Source organism: Callorhinus ursinus, unplaced genomic scaffold, assembly GCF_003265705.2.
Source record: "Callorhinus ursinus isolate GAN/ISIS: 27379988/994484 unplaced genomic scaffold, GSC_fseal_2.0 scaffold12, whole genome shotgun sequence".
NCBI classification, from domain to species: domain Eukaryota; kingdom Metazoa; phylum Chordata; class Mammalia; order Carnivora; family Otariidae; genus Callorhinus; species Callorhinus ursinus.
In genome coordinates, this window is record NW_027397074.1 from 80,437,152 (window position 1) to 80,461,552 (window position 24,401).

Genomic DNA, 24,401 nt, shown 5'->3' on the forward strand with positions numbered 1-24,401 from the left:
AGGGATTTAAAGGAGAAGAATGGAGAGACTATGGTCAGCCAACTTAAGAAAAGAACTGAGTTCAAAGGTGGGTAATGGGATCAGGCAAAAAGCAGAGTCAGAAAAGCCAGAGCTGTATGCAAAGAACTAGCACTGGATCAGCTGAGAGTCAGAATTAACCAAGTGAGAAACCATGTAGCCAATAACATGGGATGATGTCTGGTCAGGGTAGTAAGAGCCCCGGGCAGAACTCAGAGAGTTCCTGCTTTTAAAAAGGTCATTTTTTTAGTCCTGATACCCAGATCTACACAGGACAGTTCTCTGTCCTTCCCCTTCCATGGCTGGATCTCAAATGCACTGTCTCCAATTAATATGTCCCCAAATTCCAGAAATTATACTTTTTCTTCCCCCATCTAATACAGCTCTCATTTCAAAATAACTTTATGTTGAATCTGCTTACCTTTCCCAACCCTTACCGCCTTGTTATTTTAGGTGTATTCATTCAACATGCATAACCATCAGGCACTATTAGGAAAGGAAACTAACCCGTAGCAATCACCTTCTACACTTGTCGTTAAGGTCCCCTCTGTATGATACCTTACTGAAGCACCACAACCACCCAGTGAGGCAGGTATTGCTAAATAGAACTATCCGCATTTAAGAGATGAGGGAGATGGAGCACGGGAAGGTTAAGTTGCCACATTTTTGCCTTAAGTGAGTGGTGAAGGCAGGATTCAAATCCACCCCTGCCTGCATCTAAATCCTATCCTCTTTCCATAGTATCGTTCTCTCTCCTCTCTAGGACTTTACGGAAGAACTCTAAGCCCAAATGAAATATCAGAATCTTAGGATAGGTTGAAAGGCCTGATCAGGAAGCCCAGGCACCACGAGCAAGCATCAAGACATGGAAAAGAAGAGTAAAACGAGAACTGTGCTTTGCAAAGTGAGGGGAAGAGGAGCCTAGAGCGTGGATTTGTCCCCAAATGTGTCCACCCTGCAGACAGAGATGCTCCCTGGGGGGAGCCAGCCCCCCTGGGGATACATTTTAACTTTCCTACATCTCACCACTAGCTGAAAAGTCCGGTCCAGCCTTGCCTGCCTAATTCTCTGGACGAGAGCCCAGAGGTCATGGAATCAAGGGTGGTGACCTAAAAAAAAAAAAAAAAAAAAAAAATGCTGTCAGGTCAGGGCTGGCAGAACAAGAGGAGTCTGTTCTGTGAGACCTGACATTCAGAGGAAACTAAGGCACAGAGAACTGTCCCTGGGGGAACCAAGTCAAGATGGAGGGGAGCAGAAAGAATAGCCAGGCTGGTTTCTGAGGCAGCTCCAGCACCCCAGGCGGCATCGCCACCCCCTGGAGGCAGTGTTGGAAGAGCAGGGATCCAGGATTTGGAGTTTACTAACTTTACTCTCTACCAGAAATCAAGGCCCCCCTTGTGCCCCGGGACTGAGTTTTCTCTCCTCACCTACAAAAAGAAAGTTTTACCTTAAACTCTTTGACTTACCACACTCCCCATTCTTGCTGAGCTTCGGACACTTGCTTGGCCTGTCCTTACAGACCTGAACTCCTAATTCTGCTTTCCTCGCTGCTTTCCACACCTTAACGCAGTAGCTTAGAGTCGGGTGGTGGGAGGATGCGGAACTGTTTAGGGCTTAACCCTTCAGAGTAATAATGAGCAAAGCAGCATATTCTTTGAACACAGAGATGCTTCAGGACTTTATTGGAGAAGACACCATTCTACCTTAATGATAATCTATCCTAAAGTCCTCAGAAACCTAGTAGGCACGGTCAGCCAGGATCAATGGAGCAGTCAGTGGGCACCATAATCTGGAAATGGTCTAACCCACTAGATACTTGGGCTTGTAGATCATGGCATTCCCAAGAACAAAACGGCCAGAGAGCCTATGAAGACTCTACTTGGAAATCCCTGGAGGAATGAGTGGGGCAGGGGGGTGGTGATCTGGCTAGAATGAACAGATAAAGAATCTCTGTCCCCCTAGGTGAGGGATTCTTACTAAGTCTGTGTGGCTGCGCCACAGAACTTTGTGGCTTTCTTTGAAGTCTATGGACAGGCATGAAGATAGACCTCCTCAAGCATGGCCTCAGAGACCAACAGAACCTAAGGTTTCCCTGGAAGAATCAGAAAAAAAAAAAAAATACAAGCATGAGAAAACACGCAGGACTGAGACCTCGATACTTGAATAGATACACCCGTCCTGGGAAGAATACAGAAGGAACACATACCCTGAGCTATATAATCGACCTAAAATGAACTTTAAAAATACAGAAGGAAACACAGAGGAAAGACATGGCCACGCTGTTTTAGAGATGCACGTTCCTAGGCCCTAAGAGATGGAGACAGGTGGACATCAAGGGAGAGAAATGAACATTGAGGCCCGAAGATAAAGCGCACAAACACGAAACCTCAGACATTCAGAGACACAGACCAGCCAAAAGATAAACACCCGCAGCAGGCAGATCGGCGGGGTCCAGAGGCAGGCTTAGGTGGCGACCCGAAGAAAACACAGAAGAAACACCCGGGCAGTTCGCGGAGACACGCGCGACTCACGAGAGGCCCCCTCGGTCCTCCCCGGGCCCCGCGCCCCGCGGTCCCGCTGCCGGCCTCCGAGCGCCCTGCCCCGCGCGCCCCGCGCCGCTCTCCCGCGCCGCGCCGCCGCCTGCGCCCGGCGCCCCGCGCCCCGGGCTCCCCTCCCGGCCCGCCCGCCCGCCACTTCCCAGCTCTGACGCGGGAGCCTCCTTCACACCAATGGGGCTCCGGCGCAGTCGGGCCCTGCCCCTCCCCCAGGAAGGTGTGTCCGCGGTTTCCACACCTGAAACTTCCTAGGAGAGTCAGATCCCTCCCTCCCGTCCGGGCGGGGAGGGGCGGGCCGCGGGTGGGGCGGCTGGGGCGGCCGGGCCTGCGTTGGGGACGGCCGGCCGGCGCCTGGGACCCGGAGGGGACTCTTGGGCCGAGACAGCATGTGACACTGCCCAGGTGGGTGCCCTCCTCCCTCGCAGCTCGTGGCTCCGGGCGGGCGGCTGTAGAGCCCCGGCGGAGGTAAGGGAGGGCCGGGAAGGACCGGGATCCGGGCCTTCACCCTGGGGCCAGCCCCGGCGGGGGTCGCGGGGCACCGGCTCCGGAAATGGGGGGCAGGGCAGATAGGCAGAGAGTTCGGGGCTATGTGACTGAGTACCCTGGGCTGAAGAGGAGGGAAGCTGGAGGAAATGCTCTTGCCTGAAAAACTTGCTTCCGGCCTGGTCCCCGCCTTGGAAATGGGCACCCTGCCCCCAGATGTTCCCGGGGCCAGTAATCAGGGCTCTTCCTTCAAAGTCTCCGGCTCTGGGGAAACCTAACCCCCATAGTAAGAAATAACTGAGATTCCCTTTGTGGCCATATTCCCTATCTAGACGTGTTTTATTGTCTCCTTTTTCTTACCCGGGCCTGGGCCTGCCTTCATTTATCTTCCTATGGATTCGCATACTGTGTATGTCTAAGTACACGCCTCTCCCTGTTCGCCAAGGCCCCTGAACCCGTAAAAATGACTCCTGCCCAGCCCCCACCCTATTTCCCCATATATTCGAAGAACTCCCAAAGCTTCATCTTCACGGTGACTTTGCATTCTGACGTTGGGGAGGTGGGAAGGGAACTCTTTGAGCTGGGAGTTGGGGGTGGGGGTGCTAGAACAGGGCTAGTTCTGAGCATCGTCTATGGTTGCCTTCCAGCAGGATTGTCCCAGGAGAGCTAATCCTGATGCCAGTGGATTTTCAGAACTCAGCCCCCCTCCCCTTCCTGGATCTTGGATTCCCAAGACAGATTTGCCCTCCTGTCCACCTAGACGTGACCTCTGGCCAGGACTCTTGTCAGGTTGAGGGGGAAGGGTGTGTCAGACAGACCAGGGAGAGAACTTTCTTTTCCACTTTCTTGCCTCCTTTGCTCCCCAACTTGCATTCCCCGGTCTTGCATCCTTGGCCTACTCTGGAAATCCCAGCTCCTAGCTAAACAGCTCCGGATGTGGCCTCTTTCTTAGGCTTCCTGTTTTATCTACACTTTGAGTTTAAAGAAGCTCCTGCCTTAGGCCCTAGCAAAGTGGGGATCATTTGTTAACCAGTCTGGGTTAACAGAAACTGAAGCCATGTCTATTGAGGGGGTTCTTGGGGACCTGGGAGGAGAAAGGATGGGGGTATCAATTCTGAGAGAGACTGTTTGGCAGGAAGATTGCATGTTAGTATCCTAGTGGGGGAAGAGAGAGAAGTCAGGAGGCAGGCAGAGGAACCCCTCGTCAAAAACTCACGATGTACTATATGTTGGCTAATTGAATTTAAATAAATAAAAAAAAATACAATAATTCTAAGTATAGTCAGGAGTCGTCATATATTAGGTGTCCCGAGTGTGTATGGCTTCCCGTATCATAGTCTGTCTGAGGTTGTCTGTGGCCACATTAAGCATGGTGTCTGTAGGATAGACAGGACCATGTCATTCGTGGTGTCTGGAGTGGTCAGTCACTATGTGGTATGGACAAGAATGGGGTCACACACAGGATCATGGGTTGAACAGGAGCAGTGTTGCTCAAGTGTCAGTGGTGTAGCCTCAAACAGGTGACTTGCAGCATCTGGTGTAGACAGGGATGAGTCACTGTGTCTGTGGAGTGCACAGGAGCTGGTCATTTATAGTGTCTGCAAGGTGGACCAGAACAAGGTGACCTCAGGTTCTCTGTTAAGGACACAAAGAGGTTGCTCACACTCACATTATCTCTGTGGATGGCACCAGCGCCGTGGATAGATTGTGGGGCATACATCAGCATGGATGTTCTGGGTCAGCTGATGGGGTCTACAGGACAGTGGATAATGTGGTATTTTCAGACATAAGGGAACAGATAAGAGATGTTTATTACAGTTTTCATTGGGATGGTGGAGCTTTCCTCAAGTGGATGGAACACAGATGTTAGTAGTTAGTGGTCCAGAAGGCTGCTCTCGTTTTCCTATCTGTGTTGCCCCTAACATTGGGGGCAATGATGTCAAACAGTAAATAAAGGCATTCATCTCTGTGGTGGTCTTATTTTCCAAATCAGAGGGAGAACATTTTGATTTGGGAGGTATTTTCCTAACGTGAGCAGTAGTATTGTAAGTTCAAGAGTATCGCAGTGATTTGTCGTGTCAGTCAGAATACTTGAACCTCACACTGCTACAAAATCCAGGAAGCATGATCCTCCAAAAAGCACATGGCGCTCAACACCGGTTCAAAGAACAAGCGGTGTCATTGGGAGGAGGGGCTATCTTTGAAATACAATTCTCTATCTGGTGATTAGAAATCGGGTGTTGGGGGGCTCCCCAGGAGACACTGAGCTCTGTCGCACCCTGTATTGATAGAGTGACTTGGGGCTTTGTCTTGAACGAAGTGGCATGTGGACAGGGTCAGCAGGTGCAAAATGTTTCTGGCCTGGAGGAAGGCTGGATCACCATGATGCCACACCCCATCTTTGCCTGTGCTCAGATAAATAGTGATTATTCACCCCTGGTGGAGAAGGAGATGAGAAGGTAACTGACATATGGGCAAGGCAAAAAGGTTCTCTCCTGATGCCTTTATGCGAGTGGAACCATGTTTTGCAGCTTTCCTCGAGCTTTGGTCATGCCTGATTGCAACCGGATCCCTAAGACAGGATCAGATATAGGGGACATAGGGTACGTTCCTCCTTTGTGGTAAACGGTGGCTGATCTGGTGACCACCAGTATTTCCAAATGGATAAAGGCAGTGTTAGAAATAGTGTCAGTGGGCTTGTAGGAGAGAGACATGCATCGTGTAACCCCAACGGAACCAAAGATCTCCACGTACCCCAGGGCGCGTGGAGCTACAGCCTGAATGGAGCAGGCAGACGCTCATGTGTTTAGGGGCTGCTTGTTTTGAGGACTTTGAGTGTGTGCTTGGGTATAGGGCCAGGACAATACAGATGTGGGTGAGGGGAGACTTCAGGTGACGTCACATAGTCTCCTTAGGCAGGTAGGAGGCAAGTTTCAGAAAGTGTTTATGGTGCGTGTGGTTGAGAGAATCGGGTCGCATCACAGTATCATCTAGTGATTATAGTATTTTGTACTTAGGTCTAGAAATAGGGAGCAAATCATGCACTGTGTCAGTTAACTGAAAGAGGACGTAAAAGTCCTTCCACACAAGTATGCTTATGTTAGACATGGCTCTTTGCCCCATATAGATGGTATCTGTGTCTATGGGGTGGCCAGGAACTTGTTACACACCACCTCTACAGGGTGGCTAGGGACCTGTGTGTTTGGTTATGTCAGGCTCTATTGCATAGGAGCAGCAAGGGTGGCTTACTGTGTGTGTGTGTGTGTGTGTGTGTGTGTGTGTGTGTGTGTGTGTGTGTGTGGTTGGGGTTCTCGTGCAGGCATGCTTGTGTAAAGGTGTATGCTTGTGCAGTAGCTCAGCGGGACGGCAGGCATTTTGGGTAGTAGGCTTCCACGTTAAGCACAGAGAAGACAAGAAAAATGTGCGGGTCCAGGGGCAGCTGTGGGTTCCACAGGCCCCCGGGGTCTTCTCTAGGCCAGTGACCTGCTAACTGATCCCAGCTGGGCTCCTGGTTGCTTATAGTAGACATCAGGCAGGAGACTTTGGGTTGAGCTCACCTGTACCATTTGCTTAGGAAGTTTGAGCAAGTGTCTAGGTTATGGGACCTCCAGTTTCCCCACCTGTAAGTGAGGCAGAGCTTCTCTTGTGTCTCTAAAGGTCCTTCCAGCTCATAAATCCTCTATTTCTCTTTTATACTTTCTCTCTCCCCAACAGTAGTTGCAATCCCTAACACTTCTGTGACCCTCAAAGTTAACAGTATACTTTTTAATGTTACTTAGTCTTCATTAGAAGTCCTTGCAAAGGAAGAATTTAAACCCCTGTTAAAGATAAGAAAATGGGTGTTCAAGTAAATTAAATGATTTCTGCAATTGTCTAAAAATGACAATGGGCAGAATTAGCAAGATACATACAAGGCAGAAGTAAAAATTGAACAGCATGCTCTTAACGCTGTCTTCTTCCCTTCTTCATTCATGCAGTAAATCTCTGTGGAGGGCAAAGTCAGCTGCGGGCAAGGGGACAGAGCGGTTAATATGGCAGTGTTTCTGCCCTTATGGAGCTCATGCTCTGGCCCAGAAGAGAGACATTAAATATGTAATTATAAGCGCAGTGAGTGTGAGAGAAGCAAAGGGTGCGCTGGGGCAGAAGAGAATTCCCCGCAGAGGAGCAGTACACGTGGAGGCCCCTAGCACAGGCATGGCGGGTGGGGGGCGGAGGTGCTGAGAGCTGTTGAGGCCCCTGCAGGGGAAGGCAGAGGTCAGGCGTGGAGGGCATATAACCCAGGCTGAATATTTGGGTTTCATCCCACTGGCAGTCAGAGGCTGCTGGAGAATTTAAACTAGAAATGGGGCATTGAAGGATCGGTCCCATGCAGTGCAGAGAATGCCTTGGTAACGGCAAGAGGAGCTGTGTGGAGGCCAGCGGGCCGGGTGAGAGAGGACCGGAGAGCGCACCAGGGGCTGGCGGTGCGGAGGGACGGAAGTGGACAGACTCGGGGGATAGGTAGGAGGTGGGCTCGACAGTACTGGGCCGCGGATCCGCTCTGGGGAAGGTGGGCCGGGCGGGAAACAAGAATTTTGTTCCGTCATTGAAAAGCATGTACTGAGCACCGAGTATGGACCAGGTTTTGCGCTAGGTGTAGACAGTCGGTCAAGGTGGATGTAGTTCTCGATCTGGTGGAGCTTACCGCCTATTGTTTGGGGTAGATGATAAATCGAAATACATACATAACTGTAATTGCATAAATGCTGCAGGGGAGAAGTGATGTGAATGAGAGCTCGTAAGTCTCTGGCCGGGAGTGCAGTCAGCTGGTCAGAGGACTGGAGGAACTTGTGGAGCTAAACCAGGAACGTGTGGTCCCACGAAAAATAAGAAAGAGTCTATCTAAAGGCAGTCGTGTCAGACCCCGACAAGAACCACCACGCTAAGTGTCCTTTGGTGTTAACATGGGCGATCGTGGGGGACGTGGGCAGCGTGGTGCTTAGTGAAGCAGGGATGAGGGCAGGTGAGATGTGAAGAGGTGAGGACCTCAGGTACGAAGAGTTCCTTCCACAGTTTAGATGAGAAAGCCATGGCTGTGCTTCAGTTGAGGGGTGGTTCCGACAGAGACGGGGATGGTGCGAGAAGAAGAGAAAATCCACCGCATAAGGTGATTGAGAAGACAAGCTAAAGAACGTGGCGCGTAAGGGGAGGGACACCTGATGGGTCATCAAAGCAGGAAGGGGGAAAGAGCGAAACTCGGGGTGCTCTGAATTGCCAGGAACTGAAGTGGTTCCTCTCTAGGGCTTTCTAAATTCTTGGCAAGGTAGGGGATGATGTTTTCTGCTGGAAGTGAGAAGGCAGGTGGGAAGGTCAAACTTTTAAGACTTGATGGGAAGAGTTCACAAGGTTGCTGGAAGCCGGGGGGCGTAAGCTCAGGAGAGTAGCACAGTGTCATGGACCTGGCTGACGGGGGTAACCACTGTGTCTACCACGGTTTAATCTAATAAGTCTAGTTATCATTCTACTTTACAACAACTGCTTTATTATTTTTTTTATTTTTAAGATTTTATTTATTTATTTGAGAGAGAGAGCGAGCGGGCGAGGGGCAGAGGGAGAGGGAGAAGCAGACTCCCTGCTGAGCAGGAAGCCCGACAACATGGGGCTCGATCCCAGGACCCCGGAATCATGACCTGAGCCGAAGGTAGACGCTTAACGGACTGAGCCACTACAGGCGCCCCTACAACAGCTGCTTCTATAGTGGGAGACAGAATTGCTAATTAGTTACAAGGCTCTGCTAGATACTATGGAAAATAAGATGAGTCAAGTCCAGACTGTGCATAGGGAGATCACACTACACTTTAGTACCTTGGACACTGGCTACAACGGCCAGGCTGATTCTAATGCCTTCAGCAGCTTTGGAGGAAGATCCCCCTTCTTCGTTCTCTGGGCTTTTGGATCTAGGGTGTGTCACTCACAGTGTCTGGGAGTTATACAGGACTGAGTCACGCTCGGTGTCCAGAGAGTAGACAGGGAGAGACAGTATGACATAATACAATCTAGAGAGTAATGATCCCTGGGAGTGCTCCGTGCTCTTTGACAACGGTCTCACGCTCTAATTTAATCATTTATTATCTGTCTCCTCCATAAGACTGCAGGCTTCATGAGGACACAGTCTTAGTTTGTCTTGTTTACCACTGAATGCCCTGCCCTTAAAGGGGTCACTTGGTAAATATTTATTAGGTGAATAAGTCAGTGATACATTTCATAGAAGCTATTGCTTACTTTGTTGAGTATTTTTCATCTCCAAGAATGACTCTAAATGAAACCAAAGCAATGTCTCACTCTTATTCTCTACGGTCTGTCCCTTTGATAGGTAGAAGCAAAAAGGGTGATACAAACTTTGTGTTTTATTCCTCTTTAGGGCTCAGCCCTGATGGAGGCTGAGGAGCCCCAACATGGGGCCTCGACCCCCATCCCTGCCTTAGCAGAGCTCAGTGTTATCCCGGAAGCTCTCAGGAGAAGCAGTCAGACCGCGACCTTGGGGCGCGAAGCTCAAGAAGGCTGGGGGCCATCCTCCACACGGGCAGAGGGACGAGGACTCGCGGAGACCCAGCAGGGAGACGTAAGGGATGTGAATAACTGTGCAGCCGAGAGCATGACTGCCTTCCCCGGGGAAGGCCCTGCAGGTGCGGAGACCAACCAGGAAGACTCTGGGGGGGGGACAGGGGACACCCCAGGGCCCCAGGAGGCAGTGCCTCAGAGCGTGGCGGATGGACGCGCAAGGACACCGGCTCCCTCAGAGCTCGGGACCTGCCCTGTTCAAGGTGAACATCTAGACGTGGTCCCAGTATCCGGTGAGCTGGATGGCAGAGTGGAGATGGAATTCAGACCAGAGCTCGCTTCTTTGACTGGGGGAACTGGACATGCAGAAGAGAAGGAGGAGGCTTTCCCAGACACCCCTGCTCAGCCCAGATTTGGGCCTTCCTATGAAGAGCACCCAGCAGAGACCCACCAGCCAGGGGACTCTGTCGGGCAGGGGGAAGAGCTGCAGTCTACGGAGGCACAAGAAAGTCCAGGGAGAGGGGGACTCATGTGCCTCCTGGGGGCCAAGGGGCTGCAGGAGCAGGGACGAGGAGAAGCAGGCTTCCAGGAGGAAGGACCTGTCGGGGAGGAGGGGCGTTTAGGGGAGCAGGAGCAGCCGGGGGAGCAGGTTAATGGCACAGAGGGAGAACAAAGGCAAAAACAGGAGCAGATACAAGGTGATGTGATGCTTGCAAAACAGGGAGAAAGAATGGGGCTTTCTGGGGAGTTGGAAGGTCCACACTCTAGTGAGCAGGAGAGGAAGACTCTGGGCCAGCGAGAGCTACAGCAGGGAGAGGAGGGGGAGAGGGAGTTAGGGGGGTCAGGGGAGAGGAGCATGGATGCTCAGAACGAGGAGAAGCAAAGCTCGGCGGGGAGATCAGGGAAAGTAACTGGAAGGCAAGAAGGTCGAGGGCTTCAGCGCAAAGGGATGTCAGTGGAGGGCCAGGAGGAGCAGCCGGGGAATTGGGATGGGGACCCGTTGTGGGGAGAGGCCAGAGAGGGAAGTACAGAAGAGGCGGGGGCACGTGATGGGCCTTCCACACTGGCTCCAGGAGCCCCTGAGGTCTCGTCTCCCTGCGACGCGTTTCTAGACACCTGTTATCCCATGACCAGTATTCCTGGGACTCAGAAGGAGCCCAGGGCTGGGGAACTATCCCCTGTAGCTCCAGCTCCTGTACTGGAGCCAGGAGGATTGTCCTGCCAGCTAGTTTCTTTACTTGGCTCTTTCCCTGCTGGGGAGTCACCTGACCAAGAAACAGCTCAGGATGGCCAGCAGGAGGGATCCGAGCTGGGGAAGGGGGCAGTGTTCAGCCCGCAGACCGAGATGGTCTCTGCCAGGACGTCAGCAGCTCCTCCAAGGACACCAGATTCAGCTCCTTCCAGTCCTGCCGATGTCTTCCCAAGCACAACTACATCATCATCTGCCAGCCCCCTAGCTGCCTCTCCCAGGAGGGAGCCCTCTCTTGTTACACATTCTCCAGAAACCTCCAGAGCATCTCTTTGGACTAACAATGCATCTCACTGTGGGGCTTCTGAGACTCCCCCAGCTGCTCTCCGTGGCTTCCTGTCTACAGAGGCCACCATGGAAACATCCACCAGCTCCAACCGGGCCAACCCTCAGAGCCCCCTAGGCCACTCCACAGGGGCTATCCAGCACCTAAGGAGCAACTCCTTCCCGGGCTTTCACAGGACGGAGCCACGTCCGGACCTGCTGGGACTTTCACCTTCCTTCTCCCATTCAGAGTTGCCCCGGAGGGCCCCCAGACCTGCTCTCTATGGCTCTGTGATCCCGAGAAGGGACCGGAAAAGTGGTAGGGACTGCAGGATCATTCCAGAATTCCCTAGTTCCTCATCTACTCTGGGGCAGGACTCTCACGAATTCACTTCAAATCCGGAAAGATCCAGGAGTCCCTGCAGCACCCAGCCATGTGGCTCCCGACACACTTCAGCCTCTGCCGCAGAGTCTCCTGCCGATGGCTCTTCCCCACCCCTTGTCTCTGTAGATGTGAGGATCCATGAGCCTCTGCCCCCTCCTCCCCCAGAGAAGAGGCGTGTCCACCCCTCCATGGTAGAGAGAGACAGCCATCTCCACGCAGGAGTTCCCACGCTGAAGCGATGTGGCCATCCTCTTCCATTGGCCCCAGGTTCGGGGCTACATGGCCCCCCCAGAGGCCCACTTCCCCCAGTTCCTGACTCCCTCGTGGCAAGGCAGCACCGTCCTCTGCCCTCTACCCCGGACGCTCCCCACCCTGCTCAGACCTCCTCCTCCCGCAGGCTGAGATACAACAAGCCATTGCCCCCAACCCCTGATCTGGCCCAGCCCCACCATTCTGTTTCTTCTTCTAGTAGTCCAAGGATCTACAAGCCTCTACCCCCTGTCCCTATTATGGATCCTCCCACTGAACCACCCCCGTTACCCCCGAAGTCCAGGGGGAGGAGTAGGAGCACTCAGGGAGAACTCATGAATGCAGGGTGTCAGGGCAAGCCGAGGCCTGCTTGTCAAGAGCGGACAGTCTCCACTCCCCATTCTGTTGGACGTACCTCCTGGCCCCCAGCCATGGGCCGATCAGCAGACTCTTTGGCCTCCACCAGCAGGAGCAAGAGGGAAGTGTCCCCTGGCATGGCTTTCAGCAACGTGGCAACCCTTCTAAGTCCCTCTTCCCCAACCACACACTGGAGTCTGGAGCTCCAGGGACCCACCTCTGAACCGGGACCCTCAGAAGAGTCTGAGGCCCCTGCCAGAGGATCTTTGAGAAGAACAGCCCCTCAGGAAGGAGCCAGTGGCCTGAGGAGGTTGGATGTAGGCCAAGCAAGGCAGTCAGAAAAACTCAGCCATCCCCATCTGGAAAAGGCATCCAGCTGGCCCCACAGGCGGGACCCAGGGAGACCACCAGAGAGCAGCGGTGGGCAGGTTGCAGATCCTGGTGAGGGATCCAGTAAGCACAAGGGCTGGAACCGGCAAGGCCTGCGCAGACCTTCCATCTTGCCTGAGGGCTCTTCAGGTAAGCAAGGAGCAAGGATCATGGTGACGCTCATGTCGGACCAGGCTTCCTCCAGCTCTCACCACCTCACCCATCTTCTGTCCCCAGGGCCTCCACTGTTCCCTCTGGTGGTTTCACTCATCCGCGTACCCAACGTCAACAACGAGGGAAGCCCTTGAAAGCCTCTCTGAGCTCCCTGTAGTGCTCCTCCTCCTTGCCCTCTATCTCGGTCACCCAGCCGTGGTGGTGTTTTATTGTGCACCTGTTTTTCCCAAGATGGTTGTGGATGATCCCCCTCTCCCCCACCATGACACACACACTTTCCAGCTACCAACACCTCTTTGAGGTCCTCCTAGTAGTAGAGAAGACCTCCTCTTCTTGTCCAGTTCACATCTGATACCAGGGATGGGGACGCACCTGGTAATAGTGTCCCCAGGTGCATTCTCCCTTGGCACCGGTCTCCTGCACAGACTCCCAGTTGAGCCCTTCTGTTCCCTCAGACGCCTACATCTCCTGCTTTAGGTCTTACCTTCCTGGGCTCCCTGAATGTCCCTCTACAATCTCAGTGACTTCACCGTTTCCATTTCTAGATACAAGAGGTCCAGCCGTAGAAAAACCCCTTGGCCCTTCAGACACCATTGTTTTTCGGTGAGTCACCTTCTCTCCTAACAGGCACACTGGGACTGTCTTTTCTTAGGATACTGAGATTTCCATTAGTTGACAAGGGTTCTGGGACGCTGTGTCTTCCAGGGGTGGGAAGGGGAAGAGACGTATACCAGGAGTCCAGGATAAGGGCATCTTTTCTCTTACCTGGCTGTCAGCTGGGTCTGACTCTCCCGTCCTCCTAGGTTCTTTAGCCGTGAACTAAACCCCCTCTAAAAGTTCAACATGACATCCAGAACAGCTCTGAACTACCTAAAAGTGGGTCAGGCTACAGCTTGCCTCTTGAGGGGATTCAGCCCTCACATCCCAGCACACGGCCCAGAGATCGGAGACTATCTCATCTACGGTCACCTGGGGCTTCTCTGCGTCAGTGGCCAGCAAGCACCCAGAGCCCTTCTTGCCTCCGCAGGGAGAAAAAACCAAAGGAGGTAATGGGAGGCTTTTCAAGACGCCGCTCGAAGCTCATCAACTCCTGTAAGTACCTAGAAACAGAAGTATAGACCCATATGGCACTTTGCCCAAGACTGGAGCTCATGACTTTTCTCAGTGGGGCCGTGATGTCTACAGGGAAGAGAATCTCCTGGAGAGCCAGAAGCAGCTTGGTGGCTTCTGTCTTTGTGCCTCAACACCCCTGTCTCCCTAATTCTCTCCCTCTGCCACGCCTCTTTGCCCCTGTAGCTCAGCTGCTTTACCAGGAGTACAGTGATGTGGTTCTGAACAAGGAGATTCAGAGCCAGCAGCGGTTGGACAGCCTGGGAGAGGCGACCGGGCCCGCCTCTCCCCGGCAGCCCCGGAGGACCCTGGTCTCCTCAGAGTCTTACCTGCAGCGCCTGTCCATGGCCTCCAGTGGCTCCCTCTGGCAGGAAATCCCTGTGGTGCGCAATAGCACCGTGCTGCTCTCCATGACCCACGAAGATCAAAAACTGCAAGAGGTACTCGGCGGGGCAGGGTCGGGCCAGGGGATGGGCCTACAGGAGGGAGGGCAGAGTCTCATCCTGATTTCCTCCTCACCGCCACCGCCACCGGCAAGAGCAGGCTGTCCCCAGCACCCACTCACCGCACGCTCTGGGCACGCCACGGCTGTCGCTTGTCTCCCCTCTGATGCGTGTGAATTGCCTTCTGGTTGTTGGCACTCGCCTTCCTCCTCGCTTCCGCAGGGCATGGGCTGCTTCCTCCTACCTCTTGTTGGTTGGGGCTCACACAAAGTTACCATGACCCTGAATCTGTTGGGAGGAATGTGGAATTAATCCCTTCACTATAGCTGCTTCAGGCTATAGACTAAAATTTCCCTCTTCAGCCAGGGTTCCACACTACACTGAAGTTTTTCTCTTCCACCGAGGCGAGTGAGTGGCTTTTTGCTGTGTCCCTTGCAGCTGTCCTGTGGTCCACTGGTCTCACACAGGCTTTGGAATGACCATCAGTCTTGGCTCGGTCCTTACACCCAGTGGCAATACTGTAGTAGAGGCTGTTTGTCTGATGTCACATTATTACCGTTAACAGGTTTCACATGGAGAGCTTCTCTTAATGATCAATCTGAAATATGGGGTAGAACCTCTCTTCCCGGGAAGATAATATGGCACCATGGAAAGGCATCATGGAATCATGTTTACGTATTTGGTGGGAAGGAGTCAGATGTTGGCCAGACAGACTTAGAGATAAACAAATCAAACAGAGGCAGCTATAAATGTTTAGGATTTTTGACGCTCAGACCTGGGGGCCTTATTCTGACCTCAACTTCTGAAGCACATGGAGGATATGCAGAAAATGAATGATCTGCCCAATACTTATGGAACCAAACAACAGGAGATGATATGAAACCTAGCTCTCTTTCAGCAAACTCCAGCAACACTGGGAAGTCCACCAGGCCTCCTAGGCCAGCCCTGGTCTCCTGTTTCTGAGAAGCCTCTATGCTTCTATGCACATAGTCCTTTCATAAAATAGCATCTCTGGGGTCTACAAGGTGCTTGCACCAACCCCATTTCTTTTGACTGTCGCAGCATCTTTGTGACATGGAGGTCATTGTACCTACACAAAAAGACAGAAAAACCTGAGGTTCAGTGAGGTTAAGTGAGCCACACAAAGTCATACGGTCAGTGAATGTTGGAACCAATACTCAAATGTACCTTGTGTCCCAGTTCAGTGTTGTTGTATGCGAGGGTCATCACCCAGGTGTGTGTGTGTCTTCTTTCTCTTTCTGTCCCTCCATCTACTTGAATTGCGTGCTTGGATGCAGAGCGTGAGCAGCCCAGCTGGAGGAGGACCGGGCCGAGAGCCATGGCGCCCCCTGCTGGAACCTCCAAATAAGTTCTCAAGTGCTGGACCATCTCCATTAAACCACACAGCACATCTCGTTCTCAAATATCCTGCTTCCTCCCATTTCTCCTCAAACCCCAGATCACCTTCATCCCCTAAACCTGTCCCTCTTTCAGAGTTCTCTGGCTCAGTGAATGAGTCTGCCATTCACTCAGTTACCAAACTCAAAAACCAAGGCATTACACTATGACTCTGGCTACTCTTTCAGCCCCATTTCCAGCAAAGAACCAAGTTCTTCCAAATCTTCCTCCTAAATAATTAGGAAGCCGGCCTACCCCTCCCCATCCCTGTGGCCCTTCAGACCTCCGTCTGTCACCTGGAATGACTATGGCAGTTTCCTAACATGGCTCCCTTGCCCCTTCTACTCTTCTTCACATCGTGCTCAGAAATAACATTTATAAAAATCAAATCTGATCCAGTTATTTCCCTACATGAAACCTCTTTTTAGTCTTCCCATTGCCTTAAGTCCAAACCTTTTTACCTTGTTTCGCAATCCTCCAGACCTCTCTCTATTTGCCTCCCCAGCTTCATCTCCTGCCACTATTTTAGTATAAATACTTGGTTTCAAAAACACTCCATTTATTTAAGCTTCTTGAAAGTATCCTTTTCGGGGCGCCTGGGTGGCTCAGTCGGTTAAGCGACTGCCTTCGGCTCAGGTCATGATCTCAGGGTCCTGGGATCGAGCCCCGCGTCAGACTCCCTGCTTCGCGGGAAGCCTGCTTCTCCCTCTCCCTCTGCCGCTCCCCCTGCTTGTGCTCTCTCTCTCTCTCTCTGTGTGTGTGTCAAATAAATTAAAAAGTCTTTAAAAAATTTTAAAAAAAGGATCCTAAAAAAAAAAAAAGAAAGCATCCTTTTCTCTTACACCTGTAGGGGCTTGTACACGCCCTTCCCTTGGCCTCCAGTGCTCTTTCCCTCTCCTGATGCCACGTTGGGCTCTGATGTGACTGGGAGCTATGAGAGCAGCTGCCCTGTTCCCTCCCCTGCCCCTAGAATGTTATCCCAGTGGCTCACATACACTGGGGACTCGCTACCTATTTTAAATTAATCTCCTCTCCAACCTCCCAGGCCAAATTTGAGCTGATCGTGTCAGAGGCCTCCTACCTACGCAGTCTGCACGTGGCCGTGGATCATTTCCAGCTCTCAGCCCCACTGCGGGCCACCCTTTCCAACCAGGAATACCAGTGGCTCTTCTCTCGTTTACAGGACGTGCGTGAAGTCAGCACCACGTGAGATTCCTCTTCTCCCAAACACCACTCACTCAGCCTCAGTATCTTTAGCCTGTAAACCATTGGTTTTTTTTTTTTCTCTCTCTCTCTCTCTCTTTCAGCTGCCCTCTCATTGCTCCCTTCATGATTTCCAGTGCTGTGGGAATAGGGAGAGCAAAGAAGAGGAGAGGGTGTGCGGGTGGGATAGATCCATTCATGGATCGACAGATGAATGGGAAATGATTCCCAGGTTGAGGACGGGATGCACTATGGGCAGGTGCTGCACTGGAGATAGGTTGTGGGAAACAGGTGAAGATCAGAAAGCCAGCCAGAACAGAATCAAAAGACGAACAGGAAATGGAATATATGGATCAGAGGGTTTGATCAGGGGCAAACTAGGGATTGCCTTGGAGAGAACTCTAGAGCATAGCAGGGGTACATAGCTAAGAACAGTCAATAGAAGTCACTGACTAATAGAAAGGAGGAGTCACAAACTCAAGGTATAGCAGGGGTCAGCCAACTGCTCGCTCAGGAGACTTGTGTGAATACTGTGCAGGTTCCTTTCAGACCTGGAGGAGAACTTCGAAAACAACATCTTCACCTTCCAAGTGTGTGATGTCATCCTGAACCATGCTCCCAATTTCCGCCGGGTCTACCTGCCTTATGTCACCAACCAGACCTACCAGGAACGTACTTTCCAAGGCCTGCTGTAAGACCTGATCCCCATCCAGTCCCCCTGTGGGCCCTGCAGTGAACTTGCCCTGAAACTCCCAAACCCCAACCCCAAATAGTGTCCCCAAAGCACATGTTCTTGTGCCTGCTCTGTGATCCCAGCCCCAGCCCACCTTTTAGACGCCCCCACCATAGACATTCCACTGCATCTCTACTCCCCATGCCTTCCCTGTGTCCCCAGTACTCCCTACGTCCCTCCTCACTTGACGCTCGCTGCCCACACAGGAACAGCAACAGCAGTTTCCGAGAGGTCCTGGAGAAGCTGGAGAGTGACCCCGTCTGCCAGCGCCTTTCCCTCAAGTCCTTCCTGATCCTGCCCTTCCAGCGCATCACGCGTCTCAAACTGCTGCTCCAGGTACAGCGGCTCCCTCTCTGGGCCTTTCCCCTTCACCTGAAAGGGACAGTCTCAGGGAGCCCCACGGCACGGGACTGGTCGTTCTTTTGCCCCTCTTCCACACCCTGTGGATGATGCGAGCCTTCTCCCCACTGCCCACACCCTTCTTCCTCAGGGTGAATTTGCTGCAAAAATTTTGTTCCTGGACTTCATTAGCCGACCCTCAATTCCCTCTTCCTGTTTTCCCATCCCTTCTTTCCATCTGGCTCCTGCCTACTGTTTGTTCTATAGAACATTCTGAAGAGAACACAGCCTGGCTCTTCCGAGGAAGCAGAGGCCACAAAGGCACATCATGCACTGGAGGAGGTAAGCAGCCACCAGCCCCACTCAGACCCCTTGATTGGCCTTCACAGAGAATTCTTCTTCTGCAAAGGCCCATGACTCCAGAGAGCACAGGACTGTGCTAATGGGATTGCTCAGCTACCTCAGTGCACCCACCAAACCTGCAAACACCCTCCCCACCCCCCCATCCCCTGCCCAGCCTCCTTCCCACACGGAGGACGCTCCACCCCAAGGGACTATGTACGTCCCCAGATTAAATCTCACATTCACTCCACCCAGGAACATCCTGACACATCATACAAGGTATACCAGAGGCCTAGAACTTCAATTTGATGCTGCCTTCACGCAATCCCAACCTGCCAGAAAAAAAAACAGAGGCTGTCACAACCAACCTCCAGATTTCTTGCAGGGGACTCCAAGGTCAAAGCCTCTAACACAGTGCTCTTCCTCTCTCCTCACCCTGCTCGACATTCAGCTGATCCGGGACTGCAATAACAATGTCCAGAGGATGCGACGGACAGAGGAGCTCATCTACCTGAGCCAGAAGATTGAGTTTGAGTGCAAAGTGAGTCGGTCTCTGGCACCCGCACGCCACCTGTGAAGCTTCACTTTAGCATCACCCACAGGTCACCCTCTAACGTAGAACCATCTTGCTCGCACTGTCTCGGTCTCTGCCCTTACTTCTGCCCACCTTCTCTTCTGTCCTGTTTCTGGGACACCCAGAGGCCTGCTTCAGACTCCATGATAAATTATTAAGTGAAAAAGGATAGACACAGACTTTTGTTTATTATGGCATATCATCTTTGGTGAAGAAGTAGGAGCACACAACTCTGTGTCTGTGTTTGCTTGTGTATACCTAGAGAAACTCTCGAAGGATATGTGGGAAATAAAGGCCAGTGGTCCCCCGAGGGGGTTACCTGAGGGGGAGGGAGTGCATTTGGTGCTTAAATCATTCAGTATTTTATCAAGTCTTCACCTAGTTTGACCGAAGCAATATGAAATTAATTCCAACTACAGGGCCAAGATCTCCCATCAAAATACAAGTGTAAATAAACATTCTGCATTCAAATTCCACCTCAGAGCAGATACCACCCTTCCTTCCCACAAAGAGCGGGAAGATCCCTGCTCCACATGTTAGTTGTAGTCTTTACCCAACTTCCAGCTCCCCGCAGACCCCACCGAGTTCTCCTTAGTCTCATTCCCACATGTGACTCCACAGGCTCCTCCCAGGTCTCTGGTTGTAATCAGAGAAAGAACAGATGTCAGAGCTGCTCAAATCTTTTACCTCCTAAGACACACCGTGTCTTCTTCCCTGCCCGCTACCCTCGCAGGCCCTAACTGGGGTCTGCCAGTCCCCCTTCAGTTCAGGCTTCCTGGCCTGAGCTTTCTCACGTAGTCCCTGTCCTGGGTTGAACCCCAGGCACCTGCCATTTGCCTGAGCTGTGGACACGGGAGCTGCACAGCAGTAGACAGTGGTAGGGAGAGGGCTCTGAGAGAAGCAGCCTAAGCGGGTGGGTTGTGAGAAGGAAGGCTGGCTGTGGAGGAGGTGAGTGTCGGTGGTGGGACTCATGAGGGAGAGGCACGGTGGGGAGGGCAGGGCTGAGGAAGGCTCACGCTTGCCCTGTCTGCGACACTGCCTTTTCTGTCTTCCCCGCGCTACAGATCTTCCCACTCATCTCGCAGTCACGCTGGCTGGTGAAGAGTGGAGAGCTGACAGCCCTGGAGTTCAGCCTGTCCCCGGGGCTGCGAAGGAAACTGAACACGCGTCCAGTGCACCTGCATCTCTTCAATGACTGTCTGTTGCTGTCTCGGCCCCGAGAGTCAGTGACTAGAATGGGAGGCCAGAGCACCAGAGGGGAATGGGATGAGGCAGGAGGGCAGGACTCAAAGGGACAGAGAAAGCTCCTGTTCCCGGAGGAGCCCTTCTCAATGGCTCGACCCATGGAGTGCAGGTCATGGCCTAGAGAAGAGAAAGAAAGGGGATCCCGCCAAATTCTGTCATGAGATCACATGGCAGGACTTGTCCTCTGTTATAGACACAGAGCAAAATGTAGCAAACTAGCAGACCACATTCTCACATCCGTTTATTTGGGCTAGACTCAGCCTTAGTCTAGACGTTCTTAGCCAATTCCAGATGCTCACTCTTTGGTCCGCAGGGCCTTAGAAAATTTATATTGGTTCTCTCTCTCTCCAACTCTTCAAAGTGGTGAAGTATTCATTGCACGTGTGGTTCGTCAGATTGGTGACAAATCCCTGGGGACCCTGTAGCTAACATCTTGGGAGCAAGGTAGCTCCATCTTGTGGTTTTTATGAGAATTTGCAAGCTGCAAAGGACAGGGATCTTGAATCCAAAGACAGGAGGGTGGATGAAGTGTAACAGTTGTAGAATCGGGTTGACAAACCTTGTGTTTTACAGGGGTAGCCGATTCCTGGTATTTGACCATGCTCCCTTCTCCTCCATCCGAGGGGAAAAGTGTGAAATGAAGCTACACGGACCTCACAAAAACCTCTTCCGACTCTTCCTGTTGCACAACGCACAGGGCACCCAGGCTGAGTTCCTCTTCAGCACTGAGACCCAGTGAGATGGGGCTGGGCAGAGGAGCTGGGGAAGGGAGGGAGGGAAGGAGGGAGAGAGGGACGGAGGAAGGGAGGAGCAGAGGAAATCCTGGGAAGGAAGTGGGGCCAGGGTCGAAAATGTGCTCAGAAAACAGCCATAGCACTGTTTATCCTATTCTGGACTGGAGGGCATCCATAGGGAACCCCAAACCCAAACTCTTAGAGCTAATAGGCAACTTGCAAGAGATGGGGTAGGAAAAGGTACAGAGTTGCTACCAAAGTTCAGCATCTATTTTATGCTCTTCAGTCAAGAGGGACAAAGTCTGCGAGACAACAGAAGGGAGATGGGCTGGTATGAAGTAACTAAAGAATTGAATTACTGATGTCCCCGAGTGAATGGCCATGTTGTATGAGCCAGAAACTCTTCAGTGCCAAAGGCTGGTGGACATCTATGTGAATAAGGCAAGGATTGAGGTGTCTTTAGCTTGCCTTCCTCCCACCTTCCAACCCAGTCCTCTGTTGAGCAGAAATCTATAGTGTTGAGAAATTTGATTTGCTCATCTTTTTAATGGTAATAATAATAACAAATACATTCACACAGAGATACGTACATTTTGGAGCGTATTAAAGAATAATACCTGTAAACCCTGGTACACAGTACCGAAAATGAACAACTACAGGGCTATAGCTACTGTTGCTGGTATAAGAGGTATAAGAAGCCTCTTCTTTACAAAGTTTGACACGACACCAAATGGTCCAAGGATCCCTGTTTTGTAGACGCTTTTCAGTTTTGTCTCTTGGAAGACACCTCAGGGTGGGATCAACCATGCCTGTCTTCACTTATGGAACATAGGGGCTGATATAGGGGTTTGTATACAAAATGTCACCAAAGTCAAGTAATCAGATACAGACTCGTGTTCTTTGTTTAGTGTTTGGGGTAGCATCTTCCTGGAATAGAAATAGTGTCAGCTCTCAATTACTCCAGTGTTTTTGGAAGCAGAGGCCAACATAATGCAAAATCCTTCAGATAACTACAAAATAAGTTTGGGTTATACTGCATGACCCAAAAAATAGTAGATATATTTCCCTGACCTAATTATGATCACAAAATAATTTTCATCTCTGAGATATCTGATGGAAGGAAGGTGGGCAATAGAGTATCGAGAATTCTGCAAAGTGGTAGAGGGTATCTAAACTGAGATGAACATTTTGCTCAGTCCAAAATGGGAAATCTCATGTATATATAATTGACAGTTGACATTATGCCCCCACTTGAAAGATACACCATTAAGGGGACAAGCTTAGAGAGAGAAGGAGAAAAATAAAGGGTGATAAACACAATTACATACATTTCAAGATCTTATGTTTCCAAGCAAGCAAAGTCCCATTGACTTTTGTCCGAGATGTCCTTGAACTAGACTTTTTGAACCAGACAAGTCTCTCCCACAGTCATTTTCCTTCCCCATCATTGGCCTTCATCCTGCACCCCAGAGCTGCCGTCGCGGCGTTGACCCTGCTTTGTTTTCTCAGAAGTGAAAAGCTTCGGTGGATCTCAGCCTTGGCCATGCCCAGAGAGGAGCTGGACCTCCTGGAGTGTTATGGTGAGTGAGGGGGTAAAAGGGAGAGGAAAATGGCAGGGCTGGAAGTCACCTTTGGGTGTAGGAGTTTAAGAGGCTGGGTGCTAACTCTCAGAGACTCCCACTTAAGGCTTCTATCCAGAATTTTAGAGTAGAGGTCTGGGCACTGGAGCTTAAGCACCTGAGATGATCCACTTAAAACTACTCACCACAATGGTACTGCCTCCTTCTCCATCTGCTTCCTCCCTCGGGCAATAATTTCTCTTTTTCAATATTTGTCCCCTTAAGTCTATCTTGCTATTATTTTGCTTAGATTTCACCTGCTTCAAGGTCTTGGGGAAATATGGGGAGAAAGTAGGGCTGGAGTGGGAGTTGTGGGAGAATAGCAACCTAAGTAGATTTGTCTTAGCCACACCCTTTCCTCTACAGAATGACCTGAGACCACGGCCCTTAGCCCAGGCTGCCGGGTACCCACAGGTAGCCACAGACACACACGCGTATTATGAATGTGTCTTGCATTCATGTGAAGCCCGGATTTCTGGGTCTCATATAAGTCCCCACAGTTGTCCTCCAGTAAGAATTCCCTCATTGGTATCCAGAGAGGAACTGAACTCAAAGGAACACTGGTAACTCAAAAGAACAAACAAATACAAGGAACCTTGGAAAATGAAGTAGGAGAACCAGGCTGTAAACTGAGTTCTACTAACTTGCTTGCTACGTGACCCGTCTGCTGGCCTTTACTTCCCCAGTTGGAAGGAAGGCAAGGTGATGATGCTTCCTCCTTTTCTGTCATCTTGTAAGTGGCAGAAGGAGATAAGCTTTAGAAAAAGAAATACAGGTAATAATTCTGTTTGTTTTCAGAGGGAACCAGTGAAGTGTGGTAATGTAGAAAGAGCGATAAACCCACGTAAGATGGAATGCCTGTGGGTCAGGAGTCCTCTGAGGCCTGTTATCTTGAGCTTTAAAACTATGGAAATTTCCTCTGGTTCACAAAAATACTGAGATAGAGAACATCCAGAATTTCCTGAGGAATCACCTTGATCAACCCAGTCGTTTACAAGTGAGGAAGCTGAAGCTATAGGGGATTAAGCACCTTACTTAGGTCACACCTGGAGCCCCACGGTTGCATCTCTTCCAGTCCCACATCTGGTACTGGGAAGGAAATGAAGAATGAGTTACAGAATCAGATTTTACAATCTATTTGGGGAGGCAGAACACACACACAAAGCAGTTGGGTAAGAGGCAAATGATTTGGCCTGGACAATTGGTTTTAAAGGAATTCAGAATCCATGGAGGACTACAGAGTCAGGGAAAGTTACAGAGGGAAGATGGGTCTTCAGCAGACTTTGAGTATTTGTAATGAGGAGTCACTGAAGATGGTCACAACGTATTTCTCAGTTCATCTTCCCTGGAGAAATAGAATTTTTGATTCATTTCTGTTTTGGTATTTCCATTTCCTTTTCGACCATTTCCTGGTTGAGGATGAAGATTTTTCTGATTGTCTCATTTGTCTGTAACTTTCTAAAGCCTGAACTTTCTCCCGAGTCCTCCCAACCGCCCCCTGTAACCCCCCCTCAGTGCTCCAGTCCCTTGCCTTTCCTAACCTCTCTTCACACTCTGCTCTTCCAAAGACTCCCCACAAGTACAGTGCCTTCGAGCCTACAAACCCCGAGAGAATGACGAATTGGCACTAGAGAAAGCAGATGTGGTGATGGTGACTCAGCAAAGCAGCGATGGTAAGGGGGAGAATCGATGAGTGAGTAAGCTGGGCGTTGGAGGTGGGATACTGTAGGTGAATGTATTTGTTTCCTAGGGCTGCATAACAAAGTACCACAAATGGGGTGCCTTAAAACAATAGAAGTGTATTCTCTCACGGTTCTAGAAGCCATAAATCCAAAATCAAAGTGTTGGCAGGGCCATGCTCCCTCTGACACCTCTTGGGGAGGATCCTTCCTTGCCTCTTCTAGCTTCTGGTGGCCGCAGGTATTTCTTGGCTTGTGGTAGCCTAATTCCAGTCTCTACCTCTGTCTTCCTTGTGTGTGTGTGTGTGTGTGTGTGTGTGTGTGTGTGTGTGTGTGTGT

The 24,401-nt window shown here is 51.2% G+C and overlaps 1 protein-coding gene across 4 annotated transcripts in view; it reads left to right on the plus strand.

The window, feature by feature from the left end:
• The first annotated feature begins 2,856 nt into the window (after window positions 1-2,856).
• Window positions 2,857-24,401, plus strand: part of ARHGEF5 (Rho guanine nucleotide exchange factor 5) — a 34,768-nt gene continuing 13,223 nt past the window's right edge. For 3 of the 4 annotated variants that reach the window (XR_012380384.1, XR_012380385.1, XM_073899322.1), the window contains exons 1-14: window positions 2,857-2,975; window positions 9,457-12,619; window positions 13,189-13,246; window positions 13,671-13,735; window positions 13,940-14,193; window positions 16,640-16,800; window positions 17,336-17,488; window positions 17,737-17,866; window positions 18,137-18,211; window positions 18,663-18,752; window positions 19,850-20,007; window positions 20,604-20,765; window positions 22,274-22,344; window positions 23,952-24,056. Coding sequence is in view for 2 of the 4 variants with exons in the window: in XM_073899322.1 (XP_073755423.1) it covers window positions 9,469-12,619; window positions 13,189-13,246; window positions 13,671-13,735; window positions 13,940-14,193; window positions 16,640-16,800; window positions 17,336-17,488; window positions 17,737-17,866; window positions 18,137-18,211; window positions 18,663-18,752; window positions 19,850-20,007; window positions 20,604-20,765; window positions 22,274-22,344; window positions 23,952-24,056 (4,633 nt within the window). In the remaining 2 variants the exon portion in view is untranslated. Of the gene's footprint in view, window positions 3,039-9,456; window positions 12,620-13,188; window positions 13,247-13,670; window positions 13,736-13,939; window positions 14,194-16,639; window positions 16,801-17,335; window positions 17,489-17,736; window positions 17,867-18,136; window positions 18,212-18,662; window positions 18,753-19,849; window positions 20,008-20,603; window positions 20,766-22,273; window positions 22,345-23,951; window positions 24,057-24,401 lie in introns of all 4 variants that reach the window. The other variant, XM_073899323.1, reaches the window with a different exon arrangement.